Genomic DNA, 12,136 nt, shown 5'->3' with positions numbered 1-12,136 from the left:
TCTGACCTGCTGTTACGGCAGGAATATTGAATTGTTTCTTGAGAGCTGCCGGAGTGTCATTTTTCAGTATGAATGAGGCCTGCAGATGGGAAATGAGGTTACCATGCCAACTGATGTCCCTGTTTTGAGCAGTGAATTTATAGATGGGAAATAGTTTTCTAGTTAATCACAGGCCGCTAAATTGAAAATCCACTTTTAGTTCGTGCTAAAGACGCAAACGATGTTCCTCTGTAGCTAAACATGGGATCCTGATCCTGAAGTTGGCCCCATAACTGCTTGCAAAAGGATCATCCAGAAATCCTAACCCATTATCCACCACCAGCGTGCTTTCTTAAGAGAGCATAAGTATAGAGTAGATGTACATTACTCTATTCATGAACCATTTTCTATAATCTAGCAGTCTGGATATAGTGTATATTTGCCTACTTTATAAGAGCCTTTGACAGATTTAAAAAACACTCTACTAAACATTGTTGGAGGCAAAGCACATCTCCATATGGCCTCCACCAGTAAGATAGAGCACCACGAAACGTTTACTAATGGCTCAAAGAATTTATCCAGCTGCCAAACTCCAACAGATCCCAACTCAATCAAGTATTCATGAGAAGGACCTAAGCTAGTGAGAGGGGTAGAACCCCCACCCCACCACCCCCACACACCCTTCCCAACCCTTACCTAACTCAAGCCTAAGACCGATGTCTGATGTGACTCTAAAACCTAAAAGCAGAAAACGAGAGTCAAAATATGTGACTCCCGGCAAGAGCAAGAAGAGAAAGATGTTTCAGAGACAGTGGTAACTCAGTGAAAAAGTACAGCAGTTTTGAAAAGTACATTTTATTGTCAGGTGTTGTTGTTTGCCCACTAAAGCTATCCTTAAGCTCACTAAGTAAATGACAGAAGTAGTCTGCCCACCTCCATTAGCAAACCACAGCATCAAAGCTTTGCTACAGGTTTGCACTGCGCTGAGATTTTATGTAACAGGAAGTTTCCTGCACTGTTTACTGTTGCTGTCATTACTTGTTCTTATCCTTTTCATGGTTACACTCTTTGTTTACTACTGTCTACTGCTGAATTCATCCAGGAGGGGGTTATAAGCTGGTGGACTCCTTGTGCCAGTCCCAAACACAGATAAATGGGAGGGTTAAACCGGTGTCAAATCAAATACGTGGATCCATCCACGGGGGTGACCTGCTGGGAAATAAGGCAGCATCTAAAGGGACCTTTAAACTGTTGAATTCTTCCAAAAGACAAACATTTCCTGCCGCAGTAAACATAGCTGAGTGGTTAGCTGCTAGATTTCTTCTCTGAAGTAAGTCTGTGCAACAAAAACAGTGTACCAGTCTTGCTCGAGAAAGTCAGCGCAATGGATTAATTTAGACACATGACTATTTTGGTTTATTTGCACCATAGTCAAAGTCTATTTTGGTAAAATTAGCCCCTGGTGAAAGACACCCACAGAGATCCTGTGTCAATGCCCAAACTGGTCAGAGTCAAGATACAGAAGAGATCTGCACATTATTAATATTGTGGATGATCACTTAAATCTATCTTACCAGAATATTCTTGAGTTATCCCAAGACTGGATGCATTATGAACCGTTTCACTGAATAATGACTCATGTCAGGACTAAAGATGAATTAATATGAATTTAATTACACAGACTCCCCTTTAATATCTTTTAAAAAAAAAACCTAATTGTTCCTGATGGAAATTTTGTTTTGTTTTGTTCTACCTTCATTTATCCTTTTCTATTTACTGCTAAAATTATCACTGTCATTGTAGTTAGAATGATTTCTTTTCTTTTGATTTAATCCAGATCACCCAGTCTGACCCATGAAATTGGCTGGTTTCTGTATAGGCAATGGGGAAGTGTGACATTAACCCCATAAAGGATTGTATACTGATGTTGTATTTTTATGTGTTGGCGCCAAGATAATGATGATGTTAAGAACTACTTGGGACACAAATATACAAATATGTATCTATGTACAGTATTCTAATGTTTGTAACCATACAGACATCTGCTGAAATCACAGCATCTAAACTAAAGAGGCTGGATAGCATCAATCATGTACATCACTGTTCTCTGTACACTCATCCCTCTATGTCCACATACTTTCCCATTGGTTGTTTTTTATATACCACAGAATCAGAATAAGGAAAAAGAAGTTTTTAAATATGTTGCCCCTTTTTCTATGGAAGGAGAAGTGGTTTGTCTGAGGCAGTTTATGCCTGTTTTAAAGGAGGAAAACAGTTATGTTATAATGTATGCTTTTGTTGTTTTGTTCACTTTCTTATAAAATTAACAAATAAAGCTGTCATGTGTGCCAGTTGTATTTGTTTATTTAGTTATATTTATTAAAATCTCTGCTGCCTTCTCACTTTAAATAAAGCGTTTCAGTCTGGGTGAGATTTTTACCTGATTAAATAAACAGACATACAATTATTAAAGGCATGAAACTGCAAGCACACCCCAAACAAAAAGGCCTTATTGAAGAATAAACAGAAAGACTAAAGTGAAACCTTATAGGTGGTTAGATTTTATCTTTACACTGTGATCTCATAGGGATGAGACTATAATATGGTAGGCTTGCTCCATGATGAACTGGCTAAAATAGAACTGCTTTTGGTTAGTTTGTTGAACCGATTCTGTTTTGGCCATGTCATCGTGTCATTTTAGGATGTCAAGCTCTTCCTCTTAAGACACTCATCATCATAGCAGAATGAGCCTGGCAGTGACAGTAATAAAGAGCTCCATCTGTGCCTGGCAGGCAGAGGCAAATGAACTAATTAAGGTCTGGTGAAGTCTCCTCTTTCACCTACTGGCAATGGCAGCCATCATCCACGTCGTGATGAAAAGGAGAGAGTGCAAGGGTAATTAAATACCAGCGGGGGCCGCGGGGCAAACCTAATAACTCTCTGTAACAAGCCAATAAGAGACTTATTGCTTAAGGGCTTGCACAACCCAAAGCACGTTAATAGTGAAGATGATCACTTACCGCACATAAACATTCAGATGGGTTGTTGTTCCTGAGAGAAAATTGACCTTGTCGAAGATATCTGCAGCAGCGAAGGGACAAAGTACAAAAGGCCTTTTATGCTTCTGTTTATTTGCCACAGTGCTCACGTTGACTCGAGTCAAGCTCCTCATGTTAACTCAAAAATGCTTTTCTGTGCTCAGAAGAATTCATTCTTATTGCAGCAGGTCGCCATCTGCTGGCATTAGAATGCTTTTACAGCCATGTTCTGGTTTTTTTTTGTATCCTGCATATAGCATATAACACTCATTGTATTTGTGCATTTGGAGCAATGCACTGATGTTTAAAGAAAAAGTGCAATTATTGTCAGTACTGTTAGTGTTATTTCTCACTGAATTGGGTGGGGAGCATTTTAATATGGCACTGTCAATATAAAAAGTCCATTCCTTAAATTTTATGCCAAACCAATTCACAACCGGCCTTGTTTATTGCTCTCATACCCATCCCTAGTGCCCATTAGTCCTTTCCCCCGTCACCTAATATGCACAAACACAACCAAAAAGCAAGGAAACAAAAGAAAAAACATTCTTTTGTTTTCAGTTTTGATATTGCAGGTACTAGACATTTCAAATGTCAAGTAGGACATAGATTTATTCTAATTTTGTATTTTTCCATATTTTCAGGTTTTGTACATAGTTTAATTTCAGTATTGGCCAGAGTCAATTTTGCCATTTCACTTTATTAATTCATTTGTAATATTCTTCAATTCAGTTCAATTCAATTCAATTTTATATAACAGCAATCACCGGAAATGTTATTTATATTGTAAGGTAAAGAGCCTACACCGAGTATATCAGATGGACAGCTTAGGTTGAGCAGTTTGGAGAGAAAGTCATGAGGCAAGGTTAAGATGGTCTGGTCTTGTTTTATGTCAGCTAATTAAGACGCATTTTTACTCTTTTTAGTTTAGGTTGACTTCACTGTAATAACTTTGGAAGTTAACCCCTTTTGTTTGTTTGTTTTTAAAGCATTATTCCGCACGACAGAACGGTAACAAAATGTCCCTCCAATGTTCAGGCTGCAGTGTTTTAGTATTGAAAAAAATACAACATTTGGCATAAAGAGCCAGAAAGTCATATAAACGTCATGACGAATGGAAGAGAGGAAATTTACAATATGTTCAGCTTCCAGGGGTGACATGAAGCTGTATATCTTTCACGAGCAAAATAACAGCTGTGAGGATTTGGGACTCACAGAGTTAAAAACATGGAGGGAGCGGAGAGCGTCTGCCACAGCTGCCGTCACGTTCCTACGGCAACGCGCTGAAGCTTCCTCCCGGAGGATCATGGGAAGCAATTCTGGCTACTGAAGCGGAGGGAGTTTCGAAATATTTCGTGATTATATACGGTATAAATTCCAAATAGGTAAGTTATAATAAAATTCTCAGCATCGCTTAGTCTGAAGATAACCAGTGAATATAGCCAATGTACTTCAAATACTCAGGTTAGGCTTCTTAGGGACTTTGTCTCTGCGCACTAAACAGAACCAGCTAGGCTGCTAACGCTATTCTTTTCATGTTAATCATACCGTTACCTACAGTAATGTTTCTTCCCCGTCTTTGTTGTTGTTGCTGTTGGTTTTAAGCAAAGTTAATTTTAGCTCACAATATAATGAATACATTTGCAGTGAGCACGTTATTTATCGTATCGTATCTCAGGGAGATTTACGACTACGTCTGGAAAAATACACTGTCTGTGTTGCCGTTACAGTTTCCTGAATGCACAGTCACAAGGAAGCACTGATGCTGTCTTTCAAACATGGAGCTGAAGTTGGAAGTTGTTCTGTCATCCAGCATCAAACGGAAGAAACCATGGCCGCGCTTCTGCTGGCTCGGGCAGGTGAGGGGAATTCATTTTTACGAAAATACATTTCTATAGACATACAAAATATGATTACAAGCAGGTGTCATGGCTCTTCAGGAGAAGGAATCTGTGTTTCTGTTGGATGACAAGAGGATCAGTGAAATTAACATGGTGTCTGGTCGTACCAAGAAGAGAACTCCTAAACTCCATCCTTTGCTCAACAATGTTGTGACAATGGCTTCATCGCAAAACGGTGAGCTTAGTATGTCAACTCGAAGCAAAGTAATGTATTTAGCTCTGAATATTGGCTAAGAAATTTATCTTGTTCTTGGTTTTTGTTCCAGGTATGTGGCTTTGTGGTCTTTTGGTCTCTGGAGAAGTGTTTCTGTGGAACCGGGATAAAGATTTGCTGAAGACTGCTGCAGGAGTCCCAGAAATAGTTCAGATAATTACTTCTTTTCAGGGTATGTGTGTATTTTATAAAGACACCTAGAGGCAAAATAGTTTAATTTGTGTAGTATTTGAAAGTTTTCAATAAATTGAATAAATCAGTTGTGGGACCTTTATATGCATCACTTTAAATATCTTGTCTATACTGAACAAAGTATTGTTTTAACTTTGGCATATTTCCTTTTAATTTATCATTGCACTGCATGAATATCTTAGTTTTACTTATCCTAACTGTTCTAATTCAATTCAATTCAATTTTATTTATATGGCGCCAAATCACAACAAAAGTCGCCTATGAGCGAGCACTTTGGCGACAGTGGGAAGGAAAAACTCCCTTTTAACAGGAAGAAACCTCCGGCAGAACCAGGCTCAGGGAGGGGCGGCCATCTGCTGCGACCGGTTGGGGTGAGAGAAGGAAGACAGGATAAAAGACATGCTGTGGAAGAGAGACCGAGGTTAATAACAGATATGATTCAATGCAGAGAGGTCTGTTAATACATAGTGAGTGAGAAAGGTGACTGGAAAGGAAAAACTCAATGCATCATGGGAATCCCCCGGCAGCCTACGTCAATTGCAGCATAACTAAGGGAGGATTCAGGGTCACCTGGTCCAGCCCTAACTATCTGTTTTAGCAAAAAGGAAAGTTTTAAGCCTAATCTTAAAAGTAGAGATAGTGCCTGTCTCCCGAATCCAAACTGGAAGCTGGTTCCACAGAAGAGGGGCCTGAAAACTGAAGGCTCTCCCTCCCATTCTACTTTTAAATACTCTAGGAACAACAAGTAGGCCTGCAGAGCGAGAGCGAAGTGCTCTAATAGGGTGATATGGTACTACAAGGTCATTAAGATAAGATGGGGCCTGATTATTTAAGACCTTGTATGTGAGGAGCAGGATTTTGAATTCAATTCTGGATTTAACAGGAAGCCAATGAAGGGAAGCCAAAACAGGAGAGATATGCTCTCTCTGTCCCTGTCAGTACTCTTGCTGCAGCATTTTGGATTAGCTGAAGGCTTTTCAGTGAGTTTTTTGGACATCCTGATAATAATGAATTACAGTAGTCCAGCCTGGAAGTAATAAATGCATGAACTAGTTTTTCAGCGTCACTCTGAGACAGGATATTTCTAACTTTAATGTTTAATGTAAACAGAATTGGTCCTAGCACTGAACCCTGTGGAACTCCATAATTAACCTCAGTGTGTGAAGAGGACTCTCCATTTACATGCACAAATTGGAGTCTATTAGATAGATATGATACAAACCACTGCAGTGCAGTACCTGTAATACCTACAGCATGTTCTAATCGCTCTAATAGGATATTATGGTCAACAGTATCGAATGCTGCACTAAGGTCTAGCAGGACAAGCACAGAGATGAGTCCACTGTCAGAGGCCATAAGAAGATCATTTGTAACCTTCACTAAAGCTGTTTCTGTTCTAGGCACCTAACTTATTTTAATTAATTATTCTATTTGTATAGATTATATACACACACACACACACACACACACACACACACACACACACACACACACATATGTAGTGAACATCTGTAACAAAATTATCCGATCCGATATTTTCACAGGGAATTCCTCAAGGCTGTCCCTCCAGGTTTCCTGTGATGGGACACGTGTGCTATTGGTGGCCATAACTGGGCAAGTTTTCCTGTGGGAATGTATAGACGTGAAGGATTTGACAGGATTGCGAGATGGTCCAGTCAAAGGACACTGGGCTCTGATAAAGTCCCTAGAAGACACCATCCTGCCTTCTTCCCAAGACAAAGAAGCATCCCAGCACACAATTTTTGTCAAGACAGAGGTCTGGTTTCTAAACAGAATCCATATTTGTGCCATATTTAAATCAACAAAAGCATTTTAAAGACCTTCTCATCATTTCTTATTGTCTAGAGATCTTATATGTTTTTTTGTCATCCAAACTACCTCAGGTTATGGGTGATAGCTGCTTATCTGCCTTTGTTTTCACATCTGGGAAGAAGCTTGTTATCACTTGCCTTAAGATTAAATGGAAAGAAGGTCACATGAAATCAGGGTGAGTGAACACATTGCTGTAACAGTAAGACTCTCCTTGAGTAAATATAATTCGAAACATTTACATAGTAAATTTAAATAGTAAACATATAGAACTAAAAGGACTATTTTTTTCTTTTTAGTTTTGTGGGATACAGGATACAGTGGGCCACTAAGACATATCCCATGTCTCGTCTCACTCCACCATGCCAACCAGTCAAGTCCAGAGGGGCTTTGGTGCCAGCCTTCTCACCAGACGGCCGACTGTTAGCCATTGTTCTGAACCAGAGGAAACCTAAGGTGAGCATGTAGCTTCTTTCTTTTTTCACATCTACATTTTTTAGGTCCATTGATCAGTAGAAACATAAATCAAAACGTGTGTTGCCTGTTGGAATTTAGGCTACACAGGTCCTCTTTGTGAGCATGCAGAATTTTGTCTCGATATCAAGTGGCCTCGGAGGATGTGGAAGTAAGAAAATGGAGATCCCCTCCAAATACATAAGGTCAGTGTGTACAAGTAAAAATGATTTGCACTGTGCGACAGTCATCCAGTTAAATTTGCGAGAAAACTTCTATTTAACAGTCACTGCTAGATTGTACAGTATTTACAAGAAATAAACAGCATTGCATGATCCTTTCCCAGCATCCCAGGAAGAGAAATCAACTATATATATACAAATGTGTCAAAATTGCCAAGAAGTGCAATCACGACTGCCACTACTACTAAATGGTGTGATGTATCACACAAGGCTCTCTGTGGTTGAAAGTATTTTGGGATCTCTGTTGGAATGATTCTTATCTCATCCCTGAGTCTGCTCCCATGTGAGGTTTTCTCATGTTAAAATAGCATTATTTGTCATCTCTAAGTGTTTATGAAACGGGAGTTTATTTATAACATTATGTAGCCTTCACCATAATATGTAAAGTCACTTGTTAGGGATGATTTGGTCCTATATATGTAAAAATTAGCTGAAACTAATTGCATTTCTTCTCTTTCAGGTCCTATTGGGTGGGCAGTGTCAGCTGGTCCCCTGGAGGCCTTTTCTTCGCATGTGTATTGAAGCGAGGCTCTCTTCTTATGCTGGCTCGCCTTGGGGGTCTGCTCACTTTAACAAGCTCTGGTTGCAATGTCGACTTTGGACCCGCACACTTCCTACCCCTGCACCCTCTCGTCACTTACCGGTATACTTTATTTAAAGGCTGTCGTGCTTGTCACTTACTACTCCATTTGAAAAGTTGTTGATTGGTTTGAGCATATGTTCCCTTTCTTTATTTTGTTCTAATTTCTGTGCTGATCTTATGTTTCTCTATGAAGTCCACCCATGTCTACAAGGAATGGGGAAGCCTCTTTGTCCAGCTCCAGTTTGTCTGTGCGGGACGTGATGAGACAGCGGTATTCTGTGACCTGGCATCCACGACTGTTGTATCTCATTGTGTCTGATGGTTACATGGCCACAGTGATGAGGGTGTTAGACAGGCCTTCTCCTGCCCTGTTACTAAAAACACTTCTGAAGGACACAAGAAAAGATCTTGAGAAGACCAGCCGAATGCTGGATGAATCACAGGTAATTAGCCCAGGACTTTTAGAAAATTATTAGTACTCTAAGCATTACAATTTACGTATATTTGTTATTTCTAGAGTCATGTAAAGGCATGGTTGGACTCGGTATCCTGCTTGAATCTGGACCTCAGCCTGGATGTATTTAGTCCCACTAGTACATGTCGACCCAAGACCACAGGCTCTTTCATTTCAGCAGCCACAAATGGATCCACTTTGCCTCAATTTCTGCTGGACCAGCAGACACTGGGTGGCACAAAGGAGCTTCTTGAAAACATACAAGTCAGTCACATATTATTAGAGAGAAATGTCTTGTTTTAGTCTGGGTAACACTGATTTATAATGTGTCCTGACTGTTTTAATCTGCTGTTTGTGTGTGTGGCTTCCTAGGCCGTCTTTGAAGATGACTCTGATCTAGATGGACTTCCTGCCGGTTCTCATGTGGAGGATGGTGGTCGTTTGGAGTTTGCATCAATGTTTGACACGATCCATGCCCTAGAGACACACGCTGACACCTCATTTGTTACTGGCCAAGATTATGAAACTGATTCTGTTGAACTGGAGAGGGAGACTCTTCTTCACCGTAAACTTGGGAAGATCCAGAGTAGATTGTTGACTGCGTGGGCCTTTGGCATCTCTCTTGGAAATGCAGTGGAACACAGAGCTCCTCTGCTGAGGCACACCCTGCACTTTTTGGTTCGATTTGCTGCTTTACTCCATTTGGTACCCAACTCTGTCATCCATACAGGAAGAATGAATACCTCGCCATTTACTTGGCTCTCACAGCTCATCAAGACCCTTATTTCTTTCCTTTCCTGGGATACTGTTCACTCAAATGGGCCCAACTGCTTAGGGCTGATGGTGGAGTTTACGAAACAGATAATATGCCTTATTCTAAACCCTCATCCTGACTCCAAACACATGAGCCAATGCCTGGTATCATCTGAAAGTCTATCCAGAGTCATGCTTATATTGCAGCTTATCTCTGATTCTCTTGACCACACTTACTGCTTGCAGCAAGAATCTGACTGGCCCTCTATTGAGAAGCAATCTGCTTCACATCCACCACAGCTCTCCTCTTCAGATATATATCATGTGCCTCAGTTACAGGATGAGAAAGAGGAGAAATCAATATTTGTACCTCAAGCTCAACCTGCTCCTCAGCGACCGTCCAGCAGGTTGGAACAGACTTTTTCTCTACATAAGTAGTTATAAGCAAAGCTTAGCTTTAGCCACTAAATTTCATGTCGTCCACTGAATATATAAGGCTTTATCAAAGTCTTACAGAATTTGATTTTGTTGTTTTTTGTTTGGGGCAGATTGTTGGGAGTGTGGCAGCTGGTGTACAGGGTCACCCAGCAGTATAAAGAAGAACTAAAAAGATTTAAAGGCTATGATGGCTGGGATGAGGAAGATCAGCATTTGTCTGTCATCATGTCCCAGATTCAGACAGCACTGCAGGGTATTGGAGAAAGACTAGAAGAGGGCCCCGCACTGCTGAGTTATCCAGGTATGGAGCAGGATGGATAACTACAGTATTTTTTCAAACGTAACTCTGATGCCAGATACAGAAAGTGAAAAACCCAAAAGTTTTTTTTGTTTTTTTTTTTTACCAAATATTACCAAATATAACAGTTACACTTTATGTATTAAAAGACAAAATAAGCACACAGAAATAGTGCATCTTGTGTGGGTGTTGTTTAACTAAAAGTTTGTCCTTTGTTGCACTAGGTGAACATCTTTTCCTGTGTGGCTTATACCCGGAAAGTGCCGATGTGTGGCGGTTACAGATTTGTCAAGAGAGTGACAAAAGTAAGAACAAGTATATTTCAGGTTTTACATTAGGGCACCAGACTGCATAGTCGCAGTCAGTTTAAAATAGTCATTATATGCCTCTCTTGTTAGGTTGTGATCGTAGTGTCTTTCAGCAGACACGGCTTTGTCTGGCTCTCCTGTATAGTCTGCTATCACAGTACCAACTAAAAGAAGCCCAGCAGCTGGGGGACCACATGTCTCAGCTGATACTGTACAGGGCTCGACAGGAGAAGGACAGCGTGACCTCCAAAACCTCATCTTTGAGTAAGTTTCGAGAATCAAGATGTTAAGTAATTAAAGCCATTGTTGGAAACTTTCTAATAAATCCTTTGCAGTTAGGCTTGTTTGTTTTTAACAGGGATAGTGTTCATTATTTAACAATGGAAATGTGATATTTGGAGGCAAAAGATCAGTTCACTACATTAGATGCAAGCAATTACAACAGATGGTTTTAAACAACAGATGACCCAGAAGAGACATTATTTGATAAACAGACCAAAGGAAATTGAGGAAAAACAAGGCAGGAACTATATGTGATAGCAGGTCTTATTACATTTAACAAAGTTTTAGGGCAGTAGTGTACTTTTTTGTTCTTGATGTGATCTATCACACAGTTACTGCAGATTGTTCTGTGACCATATTCTGCTGCATGCAGTACATCATTTTATATTACCTCACGCTTTAAAGCATGCAGGGTGCACATAAAAAGAGTCATTAGCATGAAATACTTTGATTCGACATTCACATACATCTCTCTGTCTACAAGACCAGGCTTTAAAAGCTGCTTTAAAGCAGAGTTTACTGTCTGCTTTTATGTCTCATAGATAGGCAGTAGGTTACAGTCTCTCAGAATAACTTTAAAAAGCACAATTTGACCACAGTGGAAATCAAATGTGTTTATATGAGTTCTATATGAAAACCAGCTGCCAGCTGGAGAAGTAGAAGGGTGGCAAGACAGGAAAATTGAACACATTTTCAGACTGTTTCTCTATAAAGACATTGATAGTGTTACTGTACACATGAAGTGTCATGAAAACTTTATTTTCATACAATTCTGAGGGGAGTATTAATGTCAGATAATAGTGGGAAAACTGACTTCATCTGACTATCTGACATATAGTTTAGACAAACCATAATTCTAATTTACTGGTTATATGCAGAAATCAAGTAACCAAATCACTGTAAATAGAAGATGTTATTTATTATCTCTGCCTTTACACCCTTCAGTAGATTCTCTTCCTTGCCCATGGCTCCCGATGGACCTTCACAATGACGCTGCCTTTGCGGTGGTTCAGACACTGGGGAGATTCATGGCCTCTTACTTCACCAACCAGCCGCTCTTCGTCCTGCCCGCTCACAATGTCGTAGTTCTGCCTCCACTACATCTACCTCATGGTGTGTTGACAACTTACTCATCAGTTAAAAATTTATTAGGATTTATTCATAGCATGTA

At 40.0% G+C, this 12,136-nt stretch overlaps 1 protein-coding gene across 5 annotated transcripts in view; it reads left to right on the top strand.

Moving 5' to 3' along the window:
* The first annotated feature begins 4,280 nt into the window (after window positions 1-4,280).
* Window positions 4,281-12,136, top strand: part of cplane1 (ciliogenesis and planar polarity effector 1) — a 171,710-nt gene continuing 163,854 nt past the window's right edge. For 3 of the 5 annotated variants that reach the window (XM_080907468.1, XM_080907466.1, XM_080907464.1), the window contains exons 1-16: window positions 4,281-4,402; window positions 4,748-4,876; window positions 4,958-5,093; window positions 5,185-5,304; window positions 6,869-7,101; window positions 7,229-7,332; window positions 7,454-7,610; window positions 7,710-7,813; window positions 8,310-8,492; window positions 8,626-8,875; window positions 8,950-9,150; window positions 9,259-10,046; window positions 10,188-10,378; window positions 10,600-10,680; window positions 10,774-10,947; window positions 11,911-12,078. In XM_080907468.1, coding sequence (XP_080763594.1) covers window positions 4,796-4,876; window positions 4,958-5,093; window positions 5,185-5,304; window positions 6,869-7,101; window positions 7,229-7,332; window positions 7,454-7,610; window positions 7,710-7,813; window positions 8,310-8,492; window positions 8,626-8,875; window positions 8,950-9,150; window positions 9,259-10,046; window positions 10,188-10,378; window positions 10,600-10,680; window positions 10,774-10,947; window positions 11,911-12,078 — 2,971 coding nt within the window. In that variant the 5' untranslated portion in view covers window positions 4,281-4,402; window positions 4,748-4,795. Of the gene's footprint in view, window positions 4,403-4,747; window positions 4,877-4,957; window positions 5,094-5,184; window positions 5,305-5,579; window positions 5,746-6,868; window positions 7,102-7,228; window positions 7,333-7,453; window positions 7,611-7,709; window positions 7,814-8,309; window positions 8,493-8,625; window positions 8,876-8,949; window positions 9,151-9,258; window positions 10,047-10,187; window positions 10,379-10,599; window positions 10,681-10,773; window positions 10,948-11,910; window positions 12,079-12,136 lie in introns of those variants that run through there. The other 2 variants (XM_080907465.1, XM_080907467.1) reach the window with 2 other exon arrangements.

This window comes from Rhamphochromis sp. 'chilingali', assembly GCF_963969265.1.
Source record: "Rhamphochromis sp. 'chilingali' genome assembly, chromosome: 2".
Taxonomy (NCBI): domain Eukaryota; kingdom Metazoa; phylum Chordata; class Actinopteri; order Cichliformes; family Cichlidae; genus Rhamphochromis; species Rhamphochromis sp. 'chilingali'.
This window is presented reverse-complemented; position numbering and strand designations above follow the sequence as displayed.